General features: G+C 51.7%; 1 protein-coding gene across 3 annotated transcripts in view; it reads left to right on the top strand.

Moving 5' to 3' along the window:
* Positions 1-24,204, top strand: part of robo1 (roundabout, axon guidance receptor, homolog 1 (Drosophila)) — a 92,657-nt gene that overhangs the window by 53,876 nt on the left and 14,577 nt on the right. Inside the window, exons 6-21 of one of the 3 annotated variants that reach the window (XM_042334189.1) lie at positions 2,613-2,624; positions 4,634-4,758; positions 5,165-5,336; positions 6,202-6,407; positions 7,733-7,814; positions 9,112-9,280; positions 9,834-10,000; positions 11,681-11,802; positions 12,393-12,627; positions 13,188-13,306; positions 16,670-16,841; positions 19,653-19,856; positions 20,808-20,834; positions 21,878-21,920; positions 22,348-22,502; positions 23,251-23,586. In XM_042334189.1, the coding sequence (XP_042190123.1) occupies positions 2,613-2,624; positions 4,634-4,758; positions 5,165-5,336; positions 6,202-6,407; positions 7,733-7,814; positions 9,112-9,280; positions 9,834-10,000; positions 11,681-11,802; positions 12,393-12,627; positions 13,188-13,306; positions 16,670-16,841; positions 19,653-19,856; positions 20,808-20,834; positions 21,878-21,920; positions 22,348-22,502; positions 23,251-23,586 (2,346 nt within the window). The remainder of the gene's footprint in view (positions 1-2,612; positions 2,625-4,633; positions 4,759-5,164; positions 5,337-6,201; positions 6,408-7,732; positions 7,815-9,111; positions 9,281-9,833; positions 10,001-11,680; positions 11,803-12,392; positions 12,628-13,187; positions 13,307-16,669; positions 16,842-19,652; positions 19,857-20,807; positions 20,835-21,877; positions 21,921-22,347; positions 22,503-23,250; positions 23,587-24,204) is intronic. The other 2 variants (XM_042334190.1, XM_042334191.1) reach the window with 2 other exon arrangements.

The raw sequence follows: 24,204 nt of genomic DNA, 5'->3' as shown, positions 1-24,204 counted from the left end.
AAGATCCTCACATACATCTACAAATCCCATCGTGCCCTGGCACCTCCCTACCTCTCCGACCTGCTTACTCCCAACCCACTACCCGTTGCCTCCACTCGGCTGGCTCCGGCTTCCTGCCCGGGCCCTCATCCCCCTCCTCTCCACCATCGGCGTTTGTGCTGACAGCCACTACACTCCGAAACTCTGCAACTCTCTCCCTCAATCCCTCTCAATCTTGCCCCTTCCTTTCCCACGTTCGGATCGCGCGCGAAGACCTTCCTGTAGGACAGCACTCCCTCCCTCCCCTCTCCCCCCCCACCCCCTGCTGGCTCGGCACCAGGCTTCCCCACTGTTTCCCCAAGCGCTCCGAGATGCCACCCGCCTGAAGGTGTGTAAACGCAAGATGTTACTGCCGTAAAATTTCAGAATGTCCCGGAGGGGGGGTGGGGAGGGTGGAGAATTCTTAAAATCCAGTCTGAAGTTCTTTTTAAGAAACTGCGGGGGCGGGAGGTGGTGGTGGGGGGGGGGAGGGGGGGGGAACAGCTACCAAAAAGCTTGCTGGGTTGAAGTGTTTACCATAGTTCTGGGTTGACTCAATGTTTAGGCAAACAGGTCGGACAGGCTGGGCCTGGGAGCGATGCTGGGCTCTCAGGTGTGCTGACACTGGCCTCTCTCTGTTCCTTCACGTTACCCTGGCTACAACTTGACGCATCGCCCTGCGCTGCTCTGATGTTGACGTACATTGTTCAGCTTGTCAGGGCCGCTATTCACCCACCACAAACCCTTCGTGTTTCAGCACAAACAATGCTTTCAGCAGCCTTGAACTCGGGTTGTTGTTATGCAGTGTAACTCACCAGTGATCAGCTCAGGTTAGAAACAGAGCAAAGCTCCATCTACACTGACTGTCTACACTCCCAGGTCAGGGTCGGAGGCAGTGCAAAGCTCCCTCTAGCGCTGTCCGTCCACACTCCCAAGTCAGCGACAGCAAGGATTAGAGACAAGAGTTTCACCCACAAAGTATGCAGTCAATCCATTTTACAGTATATTCTGGTGAGGCGCTTTGAGACGTCTCAAAGACTTGATAAGGCGCTATATCAAATTCAATTATTATTATCATTACACTGTCCGCCCACCCTCCCAGGACAGCGACAGCACAGGTTAGAGACAGAATAAAGCTCCCTCTACACTGTCCGTCCACACTCCTAGGTCAGTGTCAGAACGGGTTAGAAACGAAGTTAAGAGAGTTGTGTAAAAACGTTACAGAATCACTTTGCCTAAATGATCAGATTGCTTTGACCTGAAAGAAAGTGTGTGGAGGTTTGTGACTGTGGCATGTCAGAGCAAGCCCAGAGACATGAGGCCAGGCTGATTGGTGCAGGTACCTGCAGTAAATATATGCACCTGGCATCTGAAATACATCTTTATTGTTTTCTTATCCATAACCATTGATGTTTTACTCTTTAAGTTCGTTTTCATGTCTCAAACGAATCTTCCTGCCCGGCCTGTGCCTCACCAGGTTGGTCTATCTGTCCGTCTGTTGGTGTAGGAGTGGGATAGAGTAAAGCTCCCTCTACACTGTCCATCCATACTCCCAGGTCAGGGTTAGAGACAGGGTAAAGCTCCCTGACACATGTCCATCTGCACTCTGAGGCCATATTGAAAAAGTTTCATTGGTGGGACATTGGGAGGTTGGGGCGGAGTTGCTCATTGTTGCCAGACATGGGGAAAGAATAACAGTAAAACAAAGGGCTTGAAGTGCCACAAGTTGAAGATGAGCTGCCAAAGAATTCAAGATGGCAGCCATCACAACATGAGGAAACGTGGCTCTGTGGGGAGAGATATGCTGGCCCTTAGTGTTAGTATCAAAGTAACATTTGGAAACCTAGAGCAATACTTTAGGATGCACTGAGACAACAGAACAAGAGGACACAGGTTTAGACTTGCAATGGGCAATTTCAGGAGAGACACCAGGAAGTGTTTCGTTACCCAGGGGGTAAATAACGACCGGAACAGGGTTACCATGAAAAGTTGTTGAGGCCAGGAAACTGGAAATCATTTACAAAGCAGTTCGATGCTGTGATGGGGGCAGGTCTGGTGGGGGTTCTGGGGGGATGAGGTCAGATGGGTCGAAGGGTCGTCTTCATCCAAACCATCCTTTGGATGAGATGTTCAACCGAAGTCCCATCTGCTTGTTCAGGTGGACGTTAAAAGCCCGCGGCGTTATTGGAAAAGAGAAGGGAGTTTCTTTCTCTCTCTCTCTCTCTCTCTCTCTCCTGGTGTCCTGGCCGACAATTCCCCAGATTAGATTGGTCACTCACTCCTGTGGGATGGGGTGGGGAGTTGGTGGTGGGGGGGTGGGCGTTCTGATGAGATGAGATCAGATGGGACGAACGAAAGTTCTTCTTCATCCAAACCCGTCTTGTGAGGAGGACCGATTGGGTTGTATCCCTGCTGAAATGTTCTAGAATTTCAGGGCAATAACCCGGTGAGTCAACGGCGGCAGGAAGAGGTCGCTGGGAATGGCATGGTAGGTTGAGTGTGTGTAGTTTGCTTTTTTTGGTGGGGGGTGGGGGGTTAAATTCATATCGATTTCATCTTGTATTTTTTTTCTTTATGTCTGTTTGTGTTTCTAGTTGGTTCTGTGGGTAAGTTGAACCTCTCATCCTCGTCATTCCCTTCTTACCACTGTTACGGCCGACGCTGGGGGAAAACAACCCAAACTCAACCCGAGTCTCGGCTTACACACCCACATTCCAAACCATCACCTCCTCCATCCTCTCATCAACCCATCCCCGCTTGCGTGGCTCCGTTGTCAATGGCAAACCACCAAAGACGGAGCGAAGTAAAACAATCTTAAACAGTCACGTGACAAAGGGAGTATGGGGTTTGTTCTCAGTCCAGAGAGAGAGAAGGTAACATCTCAACCTGCTTCTTTTTCCTCTTGCTCACCCATCCTCATCACCTCACAGCCTCTGTTTCCCCCAAGTGATATCCGTGTTTGGAAGCTTTTGATGGATGTTGTTAAAAAGACTTTGTAATCCCTGCCTTTGGGACAGAGCCTTATCACATCTCCCAGGTGTCTCAAAGTGCTTCGTGGCATTTTACTGTGAGGCGTTCCCTAAGTGTTTACAAATCACTGGTTAGGCCTCAGCTGGAAGGTTGAGGGGAGATTTAATAGAGGTGTTCAAAATTATAAGGGGTTTTGATAGAGTAAATAGGGAAATAATTGACACAAGAACCAGAGGGGAGACATTTGTTTAACCAGAGAGTTGTTACGGCCTGAAAGGGTGGTGGAAGCAGATTTGATAGTAGCTTTCAAAAGGGAATTGGACAGAAAATTTGGCAGGGCTTTGGGATGAGAGTGGGGGAGTGGCACTAGTCGGGAGGTCTTTCAAAGAGCCGGCATGGACACGATGGGCCGAATGGCCTCCTTCTGTGCTGTAAGATTTCATGATTCTAAGAAAGAACGCTGAAACTGCTAGGGGGGAAGGCAGGAATTACAACTTGGTTTCCTGCAGGTGGGTGTAATCGTAAATTTAAAGCAATCTCACAGGCTGAGAGAGGGTTGGATTTTTCTGCCTGTACTGTGTGCTTGGCACAGTGTGTCACAATCTCTCTGGCTCAGGAGGTTGTGGGTTCGAGCCCCTCATCGGGGACTTTGAGCTCGCAATCCTGACCCTCTAGTGCAGTATTGGGGGGAGTGGGAGGGGGGGGGGAAGGGCAGAGGGAGTGCGGCACATACACAGAAGCGTCGTCCTTCAGGTGAGATGTTAAACCGAGATCCCGTCTGTGCCTGTTCAGGTGGACGTTTAAAGATTCCATGGCACGTTTGGAAAAGAGAAGGGAGTTTCTCTCTCTCTCTGTGGTGCCCTGGCCAACAATCCCGCTCACACTGCGGTTGTTTCTGGGACGTTGCAGTTGTTCTGAAGGGCCGAGTGGCTGGGGCGATGTCTTATTATTTTCCTCTGTTTGACAAACATTTTCCTCGCTGGACTGGTAACGAAGCAGGGTGGGGTAGAGAAACTGCCCTACCAGCCCCAGGATTACTTTTCAATGGGGCGTAGTCCAGGTCTAAGCCTGACGATTGCCTTAAATCTGGGTTGTCCAAAAGAAATCCTTATTTATCATAATGACACATAAAAACTATTGCAAATTTAACCCCTCTAATGTGCTGTATTGCTAGCGTGTCTCCTATGATATTCCATGTTAAACATAACTTCAGTGTTAATTTCCAGATATTTCCAGCTCTTTATTTTGTTGAGACATAGTTCAGGCCCTGTCTGCATTGTGATCTGAATGTGAGTTTAAATGTGGGATTAGCGTAGAGAGCTCCAGTGGGGGAGTGAGCAGAGACACGATGGGGAGAGAGCAGGGAATGGGGTTAGAGTAGAGAGCTCCAGTGAGGGAGTGAGCAGAGACATGATGGGGAGAGAGCTGGGAATGGGATTAGAGTAGAGAGCTCCAGTGGGAGGTTAGTTGACTATAATATGAATCATTTGTGTTATAACACACAAAATAAAGTAATCAAAAGCCAATCAATGGGATTGCCGATGTTCACATTAAGAGTGAGGAGAGTATTATGTGCAAGTGATAAATGGTGTGAGTTCCGCTGTTAATGCCTGCCCATTCCTCCCCCCCACCCCACCCCCGCCAGCTCCTCCCAAGTTTGTGGTGAACCCAAGAGACCAGGTGGTGGCAGTGGGACGGACGGTGACTTTTCAGTGTGAAGCCACCGGCAATCCACAGCCCGCCATCTTCTGGCAGAGAGAGGGCAGCCAGGTGAGTTCCAGGTCGACTTTGAGATCCTCTCACTCGTCTTCAAATCCCTTCATGCCCTGGCACCTCCCTACCTCTCCAGCCTCCTTGCTTCTCCCACTCCACTACCCGTCGCCTCCGCTTGACTGGCTCCGGCCTCCCGCTTGTCCCTCGTGGCCTCCATCCCACTATTGGTGGCCGCGTTTTCAGCCACTGCGCCCCAAAACTCTGGAACGCTCTTCTATTCCCTGCGCCTTGGCCTTGCCCATCTTCAGATCGCGCCCGAAGACCTTCCTCTTCAACCGTGCTCACGGTCACCTCCCCCCACCCCCACCCGGTTCGGCGTCAGGCTGTTAAGCAAGTTGTTGTTGTTGTTGCCTCTAACGCCCGTGAGCCAGCCTCTTCCCTCACATCCCTCGTCTCTTTCCAGAACCTTCTCTTCTCGTCACAGCCGCCGCAGCCCTCCAGCCGGTTCTCGGTGTCACCGACCGGTGACCTGACCATCGTGAGCGCTCAGCGCTCCGACGTCGGCTACTACAGCTGTCAGGCCCTCAATGTGGCCGGCAGTGTCATCACCAAGGCCTTCCTGGAGGTCACTGACGGTAACCACAGTGTGCTCAACACCTCCTCTCGTGACTGGCAGTGAGAGAATAACAGTGAGAGAGTAACAGTGAGGGTAACGATCTCCGTACCCTCAGCACACCAGTACTAGCCAGGCTCCACTGGCTCCCTATCACATAACGGATTGACTTACAAGATCCTCACGCTCGTCTTCAAATCCCTTCACGCCCTGGCACCTCCCTACCTTGTCAACCCGCTAACTCCCTATTCCACCACCCATCCGCAGCTTCTGCTCAGCTGGCTCAGGCCTCCTGCTTGTCCTTCGCCCCCATCGCTCCACCAAAGGTGGCTGTGCTTTCAGCCGCTACACCCCCAAAACTCTGGAACGCTCTTCCTCAACCCTCCCCCTTGCCCGGCTGTCTGGCTCCATCCGGTCACCTGCCCTTGGCTTAATCGGTCACTTGGTCATCAATTCCTGGATGAGAGCTAATTTCTCCAGTTGAATGTCGACAAGGCAATGGCCCTCCTGCTTGGCTCCCGTCATCGCCTCCTCACCTCAGGCAATGACAGCGTCAAGCTACTAAAACACCCACTCTACCTCACGAGCCAGTGCGGAACCTCGGTGTCTTGTTTGACTGTGCCAACCCCCTGCTCGCCGGACTTCCCAACTCTTCCCTCCTCGACGTGGGGAAACATCTCCAGATCGTATCCTCTCCTGCACCAGGTTCCCCTGAGTCTATGACCCCCATGGTTGGTCTTAATGGCCTGTTTCTATGCCACGTCACTCTACGAGCTCTGTAACTCTCTCAGGTAAATGCCGACCCTGCTATCGCGTTGCTGTGATAATTATCCCGGGCCTGCGGGGCTTTTCGCTTATATGATTCTCTTGTGTTTTTTTCTCGGCAGTGATTTCAGACCGACCACCTCCGGTGATCCGCCAAGGCCCGGTAAACCAGACGGTCCCTGTGGACGGAACCATCATCCTGAGCTGCGTGTCCAGCGGCTCCCCCACCCCCACCATCCTCTGGCGGAAGGACGGAGGCCTAGTCCCCACCCACGACTCCCGCGTCAAACAGCAGGACTCGGGCAGCCTCCAGATCCGCTACGCCAAGGTACGTCACTCCCCCGGGAGAGTGAACACCAGCGCGGACACGACGTGGAGAGAGCTAGGAATGGGGTTAGAGTGGAGAGCTCCAGTGGGGGAGCTACACCGTAGTGTAGAGACTATGCTATGGTATACTGTAACCTCCGATAGTTTAAAGTACCTCCAAGAGTAGAATGAGGCACGGTGGGGGTGGGGGGGAAACAAGCGCACTTTGTGTAACTTGCGACTGAAGCAAGGAAATATGAAGCAGATGGAATTTAACCCAGAATTCTGATCTTGTGCTTTGAGAAGCCGTTCTGTGTATGATAGATAGCAGGGAGTTGGCCCGAGGGCAGGCAGCACTCAACACCAGAGAGCGAGGGGAGAGCGAGCGCCGCACAGAACAGCACTGGGGACGGGGTTAGATAAATATTCGGCTGCTGTTTACACTGCGTATTCACAATACAATGACATCAGTGCCCAGCTGTGCAAACCTGCCCCGCTCTCCCTAGCCCGCACAGCGACACCGCACAAACCCTCCTCCGCAGCTTCCTGCTCCCCTTTCGCCTCTTTTACTGTTTTCAATCCACGACTGTTTGTGGGGACGCTGCCGTGCTGTGCGCAATTGGCTGCCGCGTTTCGCCCACAAGTTAGACGGGCAATTCACTTTACAGTATATTCTGTGAAGCGCTCTGAGAGGTCTCGAAGACGTGATAAGGCGCTATAGCACGTGCAAGGATTATTATTGTATTATTATTCTCTCTCTTTCTCCTTCCCACTCCCCTCTTTATTCGTCTTTCTCTTACTCCTCAATATGTTGGATTGTAGTGGTTAGAGCACGGTGGGAGTGGGGGGTGGGGTGAAACAAGAGCACTTGGGCTTTGAGAAGCAGTTTTGTGTGTGACAGACAGCAGGGAGTTGGCCGGAGAGGACCCGGGTTTGATTCCCGAGAGGGGCGAAGCATTAGACAAGTTGCCTTACTCCTGAACGCCTCTTTTTTTTTACCCAGCAGTAGGTAGGAATCCAGTTGCTTTCCAGGGGTAATAGTCCCTCCCCCCCGCCAAAAAAAAATGGTCACTCTTTGTGAGACAGTGCTGAATGCAATCGGTTGCGCATTTCTCCCACAAAGTATGCAGTCAATTCACTATACAGCATATTCCGTGAAGCGCTTTGAGACGTCTCAAAGATAAAGCGCTATATCAAATGCAAGGATTATTATAACGGAAAGGCAATACATAAATGTAATTTGCTGTTGTTATTATTATAATAATACTTGTATGACCAGCACAAGTTATTTTTCTTACTAAGCCTCCTAAGTATGGTTTATATATTTGCCTGTGTCTCTCTACCCAGCTGGGGGACACGGGTGTGTACACATGCATCGCGTCCACTGCCAGCGGAGAAGCCACGTGGAGTGCGTACATCGAAGTTCAAGGTAAACCCTCCTCAGCCATACATTCAGCCCTCACAGCCACACCCCCCCACCCCCACCACACCTTCCCCCACCATGTTTAAAGGGTTAAATTATGTGGACAGGTTGCATAACCTTGGCTGGTATTCCCTTGAGGTTAGAAGCTTGAGGGGTGGTCTAATTGAGGTGTTTAAAATAATAAAAGGGGTTCCATAGGGTAGATACAGAGAAACTTATTTCCTCTGATGTTTGGGGGAATCCAGAACAAGGGACATCATTTTCCAATTAGATCCTGGCCATTTTGGGAGTGAAATCAGGACAAGCAGTGGGAAGGTTTGCCAGACATCGCTCTCTATGTGGTTTTAGCTGGTTAGACTCCCAGCGGTTATCCACAAACCACTGGAGTCTGGGGACCCCAAGCCTTGGCTCTTGCCAACCTGCGCCTAATACTTTCTGGAATTAGGTAAAGCAGGATGTGTCACCCCAGGGAGAGAGAGTGCGGATTTCCATTCCATTCCAACAATCTATCTCCGGGATTTCCATGTGTAGGGTGGAATGCGTGGAATTCTCAGTTTGGTTTGGATACTCTTAAGCAACAGTGATGAGTTTCCGCCTGTGTCAAGACACCCGGCTGACCCCAAAATATTGTTATGGATTATCAGACCAACCTTGTCTCTGGTGTCTGTTTCTTCGGAAGCGGTTTAGGATGGGGGGGATTTACCCTTAATACTCCCCTGCGTCAACCCCCCACATACACACACACACACACCTCCTCTCTCCCCCGGGGGAAATTATGTCTCTTACTGTGAAAGAGGGGTTTTGAGCCCAACCCCGGATTCTGTTACTGAGCCCTGCGGACCCTTCTGTTAGTTGAGGTGAGGGAGGAGCGGGGGATGGCTTGGGGCTGGGGAGGAACAAACATTGCTATTAATTGAAACTTTATATTTTTCATTTTTCTCTGGAATGTGTGCACGTGTGAATCTGCCTACATGTCTTAACTGTGTGTGTGTGTGTGTGTTGGTGTGTGCATGTGTGTGTGCTGGTGTGGGTATGTGTATGCGTGTGTGGACGTATGCATCTGCCTACGTGTCTTAACTGTGTGCGCGTGTGTGTGTGTGTGCGTGCATGTGTGTGCATGTTTGTGTGGGTGTAACCGCACACCACAAATGGTGTGTTTGTGTGTGTGACTGTGTGTTTGTGTGTGTATGATGTGTGGGTGTGTGTATAATGTGTGTGTGTGTGTGGGTGTGTTTGGGGGTGTCTGTATGTGTGCGTATGGTGTATGATGTGTGTGTGTGTGTGTGTGTTACACTAACACTAGAGTTTGGAGTAGCGGCTCAGCCCCCCCGCCAGCCTGACCCGAATCTCATCCCAAGCGCTCCGTCCAAACCCAAAATCCCGGAGGTGAGCCGGAACACCGTCACTCTGACCTGGCAACCTAATCTGAGCGTGGGCGCCACCCCCATGTCCTACATCATCGAAGCTTTCAGGTGAGGTGCTCTCCTCTCTCAGGTAAATCACACTCTCCTCTCTCAGGTAAATCACACTCTCCTCTCTCAGGTCAGTCGCTCTCTCAGGTCAGTTGTTCTCTCAGGTGAGTCGCTGTCTCAGGTCAGTCGCTCTCTCAGGTGAGTCGAGCTGTCAGGTGAGTCGAGCTGTCAGGTGAGTCGGGCTCTCAGGTGAGTCGGGCTCTCAGGTGAGTCGGGTTCTCAGGTGGGTCGGGCTCTCTCAGGTGGGTCGGGCTCTCTCAGGTGGGTCGGGCTCTCTCAGGTGGGTCGGGCTCTCTCAGGTGGGTCGGGCTCTCTCAGGTGGGTCGGGCTCTCTCAGGTGGGTCGGGCTCTCTCAGGTGGGTCGGGCTCTCTCAGGTGGGTCGGGCTCTCTCAGGTGGGTCGGGCTCTCTCAGGTGGGTCGGGCTCTCAGGTGTAGGTCACTCCCTCTCTCTGTGTGTCTCTGGCAGTCACTCTCACTCCCTCTCTGTCTCTCTCTCTCTCTCTCTCTCAGCCTCTCATTTCCCCTCTCTCTCTCTCTCTCTCTCTCTGGCAGTCACTCGTCGGGGAGCAGTTGGCAGACAGTGGCTCAGAACGTGAAGACGGAAGCCTATTCAGTGAGAGGACTGAGGCCTAACGCTGTCTACCTGTTCCTGGTGCGGGCCGTCAATGCCTACGGCCTCAGTAACCCCAGCCCCATCTCCGACCCCGTCAAGACGCAGGGTGAGACGGGCGGGGACTGCGGGATGGGCACAGAGGGCAGTCTTTAGCACAGGGTGACCGTAATTTGTCAACCAAATCGTGGGCAGCTCGTGTACTCTCACCCAGCAGGCTCCGTGACCCCATCACTCCCACCCTCGCCCGACTCCACTGGCTCCCCATCCCCCAGAGGATCGAGTTCAAGATCCTCGTCCTCACTTTGAAGGCCATCCATGGCATTGCCCCCTCCTACCTCTCTGACCTGCTGACTCCCTACCAACCTGCCCGCCCCCTCCATTCATCAGGCTCCGGCCTGCTCCATGTCTCCCGCCCGACCCACCCTACCATCGGTGGCCGGGCTTTCAGCCTCTCTGCCCCCACTCTGGAACTCCATCCCACGGTCCCTTCGCCTCGCTTCCTGTAGCTCTGTGGTTAGAGCACTCGCTTTGCAAGCGAGAGACCTGAGTTCAATTCCAGGCAGAGGGCGAAACTTTGGGCAAGTTTCCTTACTCCACACGACTAATAATAATCCCTCCAAAATCCCCAAACAATAATAAATTGGTCATTTTCAATCTACGACTGTTTGTGGGACATTGCTGTGCGCAATTGGCTGCCGCGTTCGCCAAATATACAGTCAATTCACTCTACAGTGTGTTCTGTGAAGCGCTTTGGGACGTCCTCCCGACGTGAAAAGCGCTATATCAAATGCAAGGATTATTATTATTATTATTCCTCCCTCGCCTCCTTCAAGGCCGGTCTCAAGACCCTTCTCTCCGCCTTCCCTCACCCCCTACACCACCCCTCCCCATGCTCGGGCCCCGACATCTGACTGTTCAGCGCTTTGGGACGTCCTCCCGATGTGAAAGGCGCTCTATAAATGTAATTTTGTTGTTGTTGTGGGCACACAGACATATACACACACGGAGACACACACACACAGAAGTACATAGACACACGAGACACACACACTGCACACATACCTCATGCACACACACACACCGCATACACACACTGCGTACACATACACTGAGACACACAGACAGACATGTACATGAGACATACATACACTGCACACATACCTCATGCACACACACACACACACTGCATTCGCACACATACACACGCAGAGACACACAGACAGACATCTACATTCACACACGAGACACACACACACCAGATATACCTCATGCATACACACCACATACACACACACTGTAGACACACACACACCTCCCAAACACCGCACATACACACACACAGACACACCACACGCACACACCACACACACACACGCTTCAGGGACACACGGGAATTGGAGTCGTACCGTCATCCTAGCTTTAGGAGGGTTTCCAACACGGGAAGAGAGGAGCTGAGCAAAAGGGAGGGTTTTTTTGGGGGGTGGGGGGACGTGCGGAGGGCGGGAGCTCTCAATCCTAAGGATGGTGAGAGACGGGTGGGGGGACAGGAAGGTGTGAAGGTAACGTAGGTGGGCAGTGTGTGGATGAATGTGCGTAAGGGCAATGATAGAGTGGTTGAGGAGGGAGCTGAGGGAAGTGAGAGGGTTGGAGGCTGAACGGTCACTACAGAGTTGAAGGCTAGGAGCTGTGGGACAATGATTCCCAGTGCTGTTACCCTGACGTTGACCACCCACCCCCACCCCCACCCCTGCTCCTCCCCCTGGTCTAACGTCTCCCTGTCTGTCAGACTCGCCGCCCTCCGGCCCGGGTGTGGATCACCGGCAGCTGCAGAGAGAGCTGGGAGACGTGCTGCTCCACCTTCATAACCCCATCATTCTCTCCTCCTCCTCCATCCAGCTCCACTGGACGGTAAGTTCCCGGCTAACGACACTCAGGACACGCGAGGTTACCCAAAGCCGTAACTGTCCAGCGCCTCCGGACATCATTCCAATTTGTTGCTGTTGTACATTTCGGGAGGAAAAGTAAAGAGAACAAGTACATGTTGGATGGCGCAATATTAATAGCAGAGGAAGAGCAAAGGGGCCTGTGTATGGGGGTTAACGTACATATAATTGTACGTGTTGTACGTAAATACAGAGTCCAGCCTCGCAAGCCAGAGGACCCGGGTTCAATTCCATTTCGGGACGAAACCTTAGGCAGTAAGTAGGAACCCGGTTGTTAATCGATTGGCGGATCGCTTTTCCGGGGGTAATCATCCCTCCAAAAAAAAATTGATTGCTCAATCCACGACTGTTTGTGGGGATGCTGCTGTGTGCAGTTGGCTGCTGTGTTTCGCCCACAAAATACACAGTCCATTCACTTTACGGTATATTCTGTGAAGCGCTTTAGAGGCGTCTCAAAGATGTGATAAGGCGCTATATCAAACGCAAGGAGCATTATTATTATTATGGTGATGATGATGATGGTTGTGATGGTCACTAGCACTGTGTGCCCGGCAGGTTGACCAGCAGTCTCAGTATATCCAGGGTTACCGGGTACTGTACCGGCCCTCGTCACTGGACAGACGGGGGGACTCGGAATGGTCGGTGCTGGAGGTCAGGACCCCCACGGATCGCAGCGCTGTCCTGACCGCCCTGCGCAAGGGCATGGGCTACGAGGTCAAGGTTCGCCCCTTCTTCGATGAGTTCCAGGGCGCTGATAGTGAGGTGAAGATCGCGACCACATTGGAGGAAGGTGAGGTCAGGAGACGTCGTGGGCACTCCCATTTCCTTCTATCACACAGTCACTACACACCCCTCCCCGCCCCCCCGCCCCCACTCCTCCTCCCCCCTGGTTTACCCTTCCCTCCCCCTCCCCCCCCCACTCCCCTCCAGCTCTGCCCTGACCTTCTGGAACTCTATACCACAGTCCCTCTGCCTCATCCCCTCCCTTGCCTCCTTCAAGGCACGTCTCAAGACCCTCCTCTTTGATGGTGCCTTCAGTTAACCCCCCCCCCCCCCATCTCCAACCTCCCTGCTCTCCACCCTCCCAGATCCCAATCCCCAGCTCGGGTGAAGATCCCTGACCGTCCAGCTGTTCGGCACGTCCTCCCGACGTGAAATGCGCTGTACAAATGCATTATTATCAGCAGTGGATTGTGTGTGAGCGCGATCCGTTCGATGACCAATGTGAGAGCCGCTAATGTGGACCCTTTGCCCTCTGTCTGTATCTGTCTGTCTGTGTGTGTCTCTCTCTCTCTCTCTGTCTGTTTATCTGTCTGTGTGTCTCTCTGTCTGTCTGTCTCTCTGTCTCAGCACCGGACTCAGCCCCCGAGAGCGTCACTCTGAACGAAGGCAATGTGACGGGCGTGGTGGTGGTGACGTGGCTTCCGCCTCCAGACCACTCTCACAACGGGGGGCTCCTGGAGTACAGGGTAAGGCTGGGGAGAGCGGGGTATTGCCCCCGAGTGGGGGTGGGGGGTGGGTGGACGGTGAGAAACAGAGACACTGATGGCAGGGTTTGGGTTATTTGTTTGCGGAGTCCTGTAGCTTAGTGGTTAGTGCACTTGTCTCACAAGCGGGAAGACCTGGCTTCGATTTCTGGGCGAGGTGAAACCCTAAGGCAAGTTTCCTTACTCCACCCGTCTCTGTTTACCTCGCAGTATGTGGGAACACGGTTGTTTGTCGATTGGCAGATTGCTTTGCGGGTGTAATAGCCCCTTCAGAAAAATAATACTAATTTGGTCACTCAGTCCACGGATTGTGGGACACTGCTGTGCGTTCCACCCACAAAATATGCAGTCACTACACTTTACAGTATATTCTGAGAAGCGCTTTGAGACGTTTCAACCACGTGATAAGGCGCGACATCAAATGCAGAAATAATTAATATTATTACTATCTGTGGGGACACGGCCCCACCTGCTGGCCGAAGCTGGAAGCTGCAAGGTTTAAAGTCACGGATGTCTCCTCGGCTCCTCTCTCTCTCTCTCTCTCACTGTGTCTCCTGAGTGTCCGTCTGCCAGTAACCAGGGCTTTTATTTATTGGGAGGAATAGAGCTGCTGTGGGCGTTTAATAAGGAAGAATCAAGTGTTGATTGGTCAGTGATTGCTCACTGTGTGTCAGACTCGGGCTGTGTGACATTCACATTGTCAGGAACTACAATAGCATCTTGTGTGTGTAGGTGTGTCTATGCGTGTGTGGGTGTGTGAAAGCAGTGTGTCATAGAATCATAGAATTAGACAGCACAGAAGGAGGCCATTCAGTCCATCGTGTCTGTGCCAACTCTTTGAAAAGAGCTCTCCACCTCCCCCGCTCTCTCCCCATAGCCCTGCAAACTTGTCCTCCCCAAATAATTATCTACTCTCTTGAAAGTTGTTATCGAATCGGCTTCCAACACCCTTTCAGGTGATGCATTCCACATCCGAACAACTCGTTCTGTGAAAAAAAAGTTTCCTCACCTCCCCTCTGTTTCTTTTAACAACTGTGTCCTCTGGTTACCGACCACCCGCCAGTGGAAATAGTTTCTCTTTATTCATCGTATCAAATCCCCTCACAATTTTGAAAACTTCTATTAAGTCTCCTCTTAACCTTCTCTGCTCCAAGGAAAACAATCCTAGCTTCTCTAACCTCTCCTCATAACTGCAGTCGCTCATTCCTGGTATCCTGGTAAATCTCCTTTGTACCCTCTCTTGACATCCTTCCTAAAGTGTGGGGACCAGAACTGAACACAATATTCTAGCTGAGGCCTAACCAGTGTTTTATAAAGTTCATCATAACTTCCTGACTTTTGTATTCTATGCCCCTTCTTAAAAAGCCTAGTAATCCGTATGCATTTTTAACCGCTTTATCTACCTGTCCCGCCACCTTCAAAGATTTACTTATATGAACCCCAGGTCTCTCTGTTCCTTCACCCCCTTTAAGATTGTACCGTCAGTTTATATTGCCTCTCCTCATTCTTCCTCCCAAAATACATCACTTCGCATTTCTCCACATTAAATTTCATCTGCCACGTGTCTGCCCATTTTCCCAGTCTGTCTAAGTCCATTTGCAGTCTACTGCTATCCTCCTCACTGTTTACTACTTTTCCCAGCTTCGTATCATCTGCAGACTTGCAAATTGTACTCCCTGTACCCAAATCCAGATCATTTATACAGATCAAAAACAGCTGTGGTCCCAAAACTGAAACCAGGGGGACATCACTGCACACTGCCCTCCAGTCAGAAAAACAATCGTGTATGTGTATGTGAGCATGTGTGAGAGGGTGTGAGATCTTGTGTGTGTGTGTTTGCACATGCCTGGACGCGTACGTGTGAGTGAGCATGTGTGTGAGCGTGTGTATGTGTGCATGATTTTGTTATTGTGTGTGTGAGAGTTTGTGTGTGAGCACATGTGTGTGAGCCTGTGCGTGAGTATTAAGTGAAGCCAATTTAGTGCAATTCTTACAAAGATCCCAGCTAATTAATGACGGGATGAATTGAGGAATTCTGAACCACTTTAAATTAAACCGTCTTGTGGATGAGACGAGGGGGAAATTCAGGGTCGGACACCGATCACCAGGTAAGGTCAGGAATACTGGTTACAAGTCCAGAGAGCCATGGAGAGCGAACACCAGCACAGCCACGAAGGGGAGGGAGCAGGGAATGGGATTAAGGGTAGAGAGCTCCAGTGGGGGAGCGAGCACCAGCTCTGTGCAGTAATGTCTATGACTGTATGGCAATAAGATTTTGTATTGTGTTGATTGCTCCCCCGATTCATTGCAAATAGACAGCGCAGAGCCAAAGCAAACTGACAAGAAAGGCTGCCTTCTCTCAATGAGAATACAGACGGGATGCAGTGGAGACCTTGGCAACAGGTTCAAGGCTGCTTCAAGGCAAATGGGTGGGACAACTGAAATCATTTGGCTCATCTGTCGTCAGTGACTCAGAGACACTCATGAACACAGTGAATTCAGAGATATAGCGCTTAACCCCTTCAGCAAGCAATCTGCAAGTTATCTCCCAGCGCAGCGCTGTGGGGAGGGGGAGGGAGCACTGCATTATCAGAGACACGGTCCTTCAGACAAGACCTCAAACCGGGGCTTAACAGTAATTTCTATTACCATTAAATTCTCATCTCTCAACCTGCGGGCTATTCGAAAAGAGAAGAGAGTTTCTCTCTCCCAGTGTCCTGGTTGACAATCCCCCTGATAAAATGGACCACTTATTTTAAGGCTGTTTGTGGGACACTGCTGTGCACAAATCGGCTGCCGCGTTTCCCCCGTAAAATATACATTCTGTGTAATTTGTAAACTGCATTCAACACTTCTGTGATAGGACGCGATTCGGAGGCGAGAGAGGCACGTTGATACACTTCCAAAGCCCTTCCCATTCACTCTCACGGCACGCACTCCCACGGCACGCACTCCCACGGCACGCACTCCCACGGCACGCACTCCCACGGCACGCACTCCCACGGCACGCACTCCCACGGCACGCACTCCCACGGCACGCACTCCCACGGCACGCACTCTCACGGCACGCACTCCCACGGCACGCACCCCACGGCACGCACTCCCACGGCACGCACTCCCACGGCACACACTCCCACGGCACGCACTCCCACGGCATGCACTCTCACGGCACGCACTCCCACGGCACACACCCCACGGCACGCACTCACAATGGCCCAAAGCCCTCCCCGTTCAGTCCTCCCCTTCACCAGTGAGTTTAACCCTCTCCCTCCCGCCCCCTCCCCCCACCCACCGCCCTCCCCTCGATCTCGGAAAGGACTAACTTCTGGGCTCTTTGTCTTTCAGATCTGGTGCCTGGGGAACGAGAGCCGTTATCACGTGAACAGGACGGTGGACGGGCTGACGCACTCCGTGGTCATCTCCTCGCTGACCCCCGGCATCCGCTACAGCGTGGAGGTGGCGGCGAGCAACGGAGCAGGTCCCGGCGTCAGGAGCCAACCACAGTTCATCCAACTGGGTGAGCGTGTTTCACTGTCATCCCCTGACACCCCACACACCCAGCCTCTCACGGCTCCTCAAGGCCTGCTCGCCCTGGGGGCTGCCCGGAGCAACCTCCCTCCTGCGCCCAGAATGCACCTCTGCCTTTCAAGCCCCCACGTTGGGGCTTGGAACCACATAGTCTAAGCTGACACTCCAGTGCGGCGCTGTGGGGGTGGGTGGGGGGGTGTCCGTTGCATTGTTGGAGGTGCCGTTTTGTGTTAACTGTGAAGGCTGAGAGCAGAGTCTGAGGCGAGACCGAGGAGCTTGTATGTCAGCCTGGCTCAGTGGTGGTGCTCTCGCCTCTTGAGTCAGAAGGTTGTGGGTTCTCGCCCTCACGTCGGGACTTAGAACCACACAGCTGACACTCCCAGCAGTGCTGCTGGGTTGGGGGGGGGGTGTGTTCCATTGTCGGAGGTGCCGTCCTTCGGATGAGACGTTCAACCGAGGCCCCATCTGCCTTCTTCAGGCGGATGTTAAAGATCCCATGACGCTATTCAAAAAGAGAAGGGAGTTTCACTCTCCCGGTGTCCTGGCCGCCAACAATCCCCCAAATAAATTGGTCGCTCACTCCACGGCTGTCTGTGGGGACGCTGCTAGGTGCAAACTGGCTGCCGTACTTGCTCGCAAAGGCACACCGTCACTACGCTTTACGGTAAAATCCTGCACGGGGCTTTGAAAGTCGCCCTGCCAAATGTAAGGATTATTGTAAGGACCCTCTGTGGGTTGGGGCAGCGGAAGAGAGAGAGAGAGAGAGAACAACAATGGATTCCCTCCCTCTCTCCCTCCCTCCCTCCCACCCTCTCTCCCTCACTCCCTCCCTCCCTCCCTCGCTGGCTCTCAGTATTACTGCTTGTAATTGGCATCTTTCGGAAAGATCTATATTGACAATCAATGGTTTTCACAGCTACTCCCTGCCCATTACTGCCATTGTTCACAAAACCTATTTCTCTTCAAGAGCCATTAGAAAATAAACAGAGAGAGAGAGAAAGCCTTGAGCTCTCACATAGCCGTGGCCTTCAGCGCTCTTACAGATTTTACAGCCATGATTGTGGGAAATCTTCCAACGGGCTCTTCATTTGGAAGCAGTTTTTTTTTGTTTTTTTTCCCCTGCACTTTCTCAACAAGAAATCGGTTTGTGAACGAAACTGGTGCCCTCGCTTTTCAGTGTTAAGAATTCCCCCCCACAACACACACACACACACACACACAACAAACACAGTCAATTCAGTTTACAATATATCCTGTGAAGCACTTTGAGTCATCTAAATGACATGGTAAGGTGCTATATCAAAGCAAGGATTATTATTATTAATATTCGCTTCTTCCTTGGGCCATTCAGCCCCCACTTCACCCGCTGTACTGGTTTATTAATCCTTCGCTAAATCCTTTATCTCCCGATCCCTTATCCCTTCTGCTGAGAAATTTAACACCCTAGTCCCGTCTGTGCCTGTTCAGGTGGATGTTGAAGATCCCGTGGCGCTATTTGAAAAGAGAAGGGAGTTTCACTCTCCTGGTGTCCTGGCCGACAATCCTCCCAAATAAAGTAAAATTTACTTCACGGCTGTCTGCGGACGTTGCTGTGTGCAAATTGGCTGCTGCATTCGCCTGCAAAACGCACAGTCACCACACTTTACGGTAAATCCTGTGAAGCGCTTTGAGACACCTATCTGAGGTGAAAAGCACAGGATCAAATGGAAAGGAATATTGTTATTTATTCCGAATGATTCTCTGGCCTCCTCATTCTCAGCGTCTGTTTCAGAGAGAATGGGGGTAGAATGGGTAGCTGAACAACAGTTTAACGTCTCGATCGAAGGATGGAGTTTCCAACAGTGAGGCGCTCTCTCTACCCCAGCACTGCACCAGAACACCAGCCTGGACTGTGAGCTCAAATCATGGGGGTTCAACCCATAACCACCTGACCCAGAGTTGAGAGTGCAAGCGGCTGACACGACTGACTGACGGAATAGGCCTGATAATAATTAGTAATCCTTGCATTTTGATTTAGCGCCTTACCGCGTTGTTGAGACGTCTCAAAGCGCTTCACAGAATACGTTGTAAAGTGAATTGACTGTTTATTGTGTGGGCGAAACGCGGCAGCCAAATGCGCACAGCAGTGTCCCACAAACATTCGTGGATTGAGTGGCAACATGTTTTTTTTTTTTACTTATTATTTCCCCGGGAAGTGATCTGCCGATCGACTTAACAGCTGGGTTCCTGCTTACTGCTAGGTCAACAGAGGCGTGTGGAGTAAGGAAACTTGCCTAAGGTTTCGTCCCTGTCCCGCCCGGGAATTAAACCCGGTCCTCTCGCTCGTGAGGCGACTGCCCTAACCGCTAAACGACGGGACTCCAATCCCGTTTTCCGGTCCTTTTCCCTGTAACGGGAGCTGTGCTGGCGTCTGCGGAACCTCCCAGCTCCCGGGGTCAGGCTTTGTTTGAAACCTCACATCACGTCCAGTTACAGATGTGCCCTTTTAAAGCGATTTTGTGCAGCTGTTTGTGTCAGCTCTGCTTCCTGAGTCAGTAGCACTCTTGGCTCCCATCAGGAGGTCTTGGGTTCAAGCTCGTGTCTGGGGACTTTAAGCTCCACTGCTCCAGTGCTGGGGAACGCTCCCCCCCACTGGAGCTCTCTCCCCATCGTGTCTGTGTTGGTGCTCGCTCACCCACGTTTGCGAGGCGAGTGTACTAACCACAACACCTTGGGTCGCCGATGTATTGAAGCTCCGACCCAGCCACCCTGCATTGCTGGACTCAGTGTATCCTGTCCTCTCCTGTCTCTCTCCTCACAGATCCCTTCGGCAGGCTGACCCCCAAGATGTCCGAGGACCAGGTCAGCCTGTCCCAGCAGATCTCGGAGGTGGTGAAGCAGCCGGCCTTCATCGCCGGCATCGGGGCTGCCTGCTGGATCATCCTCATGGTCTTCAGTATCTGGCTGTACCGTCACCGCAAGAAACGTGCCGGGCTCAGCGCCAACTACGCCGGCATGAGGAAAGGTAAAGTGTGCTCCACCGTTCAACCCGGCCGTCTGTCTCTGTCTGTCCGCCTGACCTGGGAGTTTGGACGGACAGTATTAGAGGGAGCTTTACTGTGTCTCTAACCCTCTCCTGGGAGTGTGGCCTGACAGTATAGAGGGAGTTTTATAGAATCATAGAATATGGAATCATAGAAGGAGGCCATTCGGCCCATAGTGCCTTGACTGGTTCTTTGGAAGAGTTACCCAATCAATCCCACTCCCCTGCTCTTTCTCCAAACTCCTGCAAATTTTTCCTTTTCGCTTACCTATCTGATTCCCTTTTGAATGTTGTTATTGAATTGAATCTGTTTCCGCCACTGTTTCAGGCAGTGCGTTCCAGACCGTAACAACTCTCTGCGTTTAAAAAAAAAAACATTCTCCTTATCTCCCCTCTGGTTCTTTTGGCAATTATCTTAAATCTATGTGCCCTGGTTACTGAGCCACTGGCTAGTGAAAACAGTTCTCTGTCTCTAATCCTGACCTGGGAGTGTGGATGGACGGACAGTTTAGAGGGAACCTGTGCTCTCTCTAACCTGCGCATTGGCTGACCTGGTCTAGGAGGTTTAAGTAGTCAGTTTTGATGAGTGAAGCTTATGTGGAGGGAGTGTGTGAGACAGAGGGATGGTGGGATGGAGAGAGCGTGAGAGTCGGAGAGAGATGAGATGGAGGGAGTGTGTGAAGTAGAGGGATGGAGGAGTGTGTGAGGCAGAGGGATGGCGGAGTATGTGAGGCAGAGGGATGGGGGGAGTGTGTGAGGCAGAGGGATGGGGGGAGTGTGTGAGACAGAGGGATGGGGGGAGTGTTGAGGAAGGCTTCTGTTGCCAGTGTTAATGCTATTATTTCTGTGGTTGTCGTGTGAGGCATTGACATGAACACTAACACTCTGCCTTCTCCTGTCCTAATAACCTTCTCTTCTGTTTGTCTCTTCCAGTCCCCTCTTTCACATTCACACCAACAGGTAGATATTACTCTGTCCCTGTCTGCCTCCTCCCGCAACTTCCTACCTCTCTCTCTTTCTCTCACACACTCCATCTCTCTCTCTCTCTCTCTCTCTCTCTTTCTCCCCCCTTCTGTCTATTCTGTTTCTGTCTATGTGTTTGCATGTCTCTCTCTCTCTTTCTCTCTCTCTATCTCTGTGTATGTGTTTCTCTCTCTCTGTCTCTCTCTGTGCTGTCATTTTCAAAATGAAGTTGTTTAAATGTTTGTATAATGCTCTTAACATCTGGCCTCAGTCAGACCCCTGGTTTACACATTGATCTCCCGTCCAAATAGTAATCATAATAATCCTTGCATTTGATACAGCGCCTTATCACTTCGTCTCAAAGTACTTCAGAGAATATAACGTAAAGCATAGTGACTGTGTATTTGTAGGCAAATGTAGCAACCAGTTTACTCACAGCAGTGTCCCACAAAAAGCCATGGACTGAGTGACAAATTTTATTTGGGGGATTGTTAACCGGGACAACGGGAGAGAGAGAACATCCCTTCTCTTTTCGAACAGTGCCCCGGGATCTTTAACGTCCACCTGAACAGAGTGCTGCTGTCACTGACCCGGGAGTGTGGACAGACAGCGAAGTTTTAACGTCTCATCTGAAGGAAGCTGACACGCCCAACGAACGCTGAGGTCACTTCTGTGCCTGTTCTGGTGGGACGTTAACGATCCCGTGGGGCTATTCAAAAAGAGAAGGGAGTTTCTCTCTCCCGTGGTCCTGGCCAACAATCCCTCAAAATAAAATGCGGTCCATGGCTGTTTGTGGGACGCTGCTGTGTACAATTGGCTGCCACGTTTGCCTAAAAAACGCACAGTCAGTCCGCTTTTACATTATATCCTGTGAATTGCTTTGAGACGTCTCAACGACGTGATAAGGCGTGATCCCAAACGCAAGGATTATTATTATAGTTATCTGTTTTTTTTTCCTGAAACCGTCTGTGAAATCTGTGGAGTTGGCATTCTGCGCTGGAAAAACCTGTGATAACACGATCCTCTGTGTTTGTTTACAGTCACGTACCAGCGAGGCGGGGAGACAGTCAGCAGCGGGGGCAGGTGAGTGAGAGCCAGGCTTCACTGAATGATGATGGATACGCGGAAGTGGTGGGAGGTGGGGGGGGGCTGGAGGGAGGAATTGTGGATTGCAAATTCCCACCGACCTCAGCCTGTCACACCACTTTGCCTCCGAAGTGGTGGTTTGGATACTGTTAAGTACCGTGATGGGTTTCTACATGAGTCAGACACCCGGCTGACCCCAAAATAAACTGACCACAAAGATCCTTGAAAAAAACACCTGCTTGCTTTGCTTAAGTACATACAGAGCATAAGAATTTGCTAGACGAAAGAAGTCCAAGGTGCATCCAGTTCACCGTCCACCATCCTGGCAGTTGCATGCGCATGTCATGTCCCAAGCTGTATACTGTATCCCGAGATATTATTTCCTAACAGAGATGTGTGTAATTAGTTGCTTTGCTCTGGCTAGGCCTGGCTTACTGAACATTGGAGACTCAAACACACAGCCTTGGCTGGCAGACACCTGGCCCAACACAGGCAACAACCACAACGACTGTAGCATTAACTGCTGCACCTCAACCGCAGGCAACAGTGACAGCAACCTCACCACTTACAGCAGGCCAGGTAAGGCAGCCCGCAAGCAACAACAACAACAAGATTACATTTGTATAGCGCCTTTCACTTCGGGAGGACTTCCCAAGGCGCAAGCAACCCCATTCTCTCTCTGTGATCAGGGCCTCCCTCTCTCTGCCTCCTCTATCCCTCTACTGCAACGTGTCGCTTAGCACACTCGCCTCGCAAGCGAGAGGATCGGAGCGATACCCTAGGCAAGTTTCCTTCTCCGCACACCTCCGTTTACCTAGCAGTAAGTAGGAAGATGGCGGATCTCTTTCCGGGGGGGCAATAATCCCTTCCAAAAAAAAAAATAATAATAATTTGGTTACTCAATGACGTGATAATCAAATTACATCAAATTAAAGGATTATTATTCTATTTTACCTCTGTGACCTGGTAACTCCACACCGACTTGTCCGCTCCCTCTGCTCAGCGGGCTCCGGCCTGCTCCACGACCCCCTCTCTGCCCTCCCCAACATCGGCAGTCGGGCCTTCAGCCTCTCTGTCCCCATCCTTTGGATCTCCATCCCATAGTCCCTCTGCCTCACCCCTTCCCTTGCCTCCTTCAAGGCCTATATGAAGACCTCCTCTATCTACCACGCCTTTGTTTGGTCGCCCCCCCACCCCACCCCCTTTCTGCCCTCCACCCTCCTGATCCCAACCCCATTGCCTTGTTCGGTCCAGAGCCTTGGGATGCCCTCCCGATGTGAAAGACGCTGTGTAAATGTAATGTGTTGTTGTTGTTGTTGTGTCACAGCTGACTGCATCGCCAACTACAATAACCAGCTGGAGAACAAGCAGACGAACCTGCTGCTGCCGGAGACTGCAGTGTACGGGGACGTGGGGCTGAGCAACAAAATCAACGAGATGAAGACCTTCAACAGCCCCAACCTGAAGGAGGGTCGGGGCCCGGGCTCGGGCGCCCAGCCCACCCCCTACGCCACCACTCAGCTGATCCAGACCACCCTGGGCAACAACATCAACAGCAGCGGGGTCGAGCTGAACGAGAAGCACTGGAAGCCCTCCCTGCAGGGGAAGCACGAGGTCTCCTCAGTGCAGTACAACATCATGGAGCAGAACAAGCTCAACAAAGGTGCGGCTCAAGACATACCTGTCTGCTTGTCTGTCTTGTCTGTCTGTCCGTTTACTGTTAAGCACCGCTGCCCCACATTAAGGGTGCAATATAAATTCAAGGTGTAATAATAATAAGAATAAGAATACTTGCATTTGAAAACAGCCCCTTATCACGTTGTTGAGACATCTCAAAGCGCTTTTCACAGGAATTACTGTGAAGTGTAGCAACTGTGTATTTTCTGGGTGAAAACACTGCAACCAGTTGCGCACAGCAATGTCCCACAAACAGCCACGGAGTGAGTAATCGGTGTTATCTGGGGGGATTGTTGGGCCGGGACACCAGGAGAGAGAAACTCCCTTCTCCTTAGGAAATGCGCCGCAAGATCTCTAACGTCCAACTGAAATGGCAGACGGGAACTCGGTTTAACATCTCATCAGAAGGACGGCACCTCCGACAATGCAACCCCCCGCCCCCAGCGCTGCATTGGAGCGTCAGCTTAGACTAAGTGATTCCGAGTCCCGACTTGGGGGCCTGAACCCACAACCTTCTGACTCAGAGGCAAGAGCGCTACCACTGATCCAGGCAGAGATAATGTCCCCTTGTGTTGGAATGGAATGCGCACCTTTCCCAGAATGA

Source organism: Callorhinchus milii, unplaced genomic scaffold (assembly GCF_018977255.1).
Source record: "Callorhinchus milii isolate IMCB2004 unplaced genomic scaffold, IMCB_Cmil_1.0 Scaffold4, whole genome shotgun sequence".
Taxonomy (NCBI): domain Eukaryota; kingdom Metazoa; phylum Chordata; class Chondrichthyes; order Chimaeriformes; family Callorhinchidae; genus Callorhinchus; species Callorhinchus milii.
The sequence above is the reverse complement of the archived record's forward strand: the minus strand, read 5'-3'. Positions and strand labels throughout refer to the sequence as shown.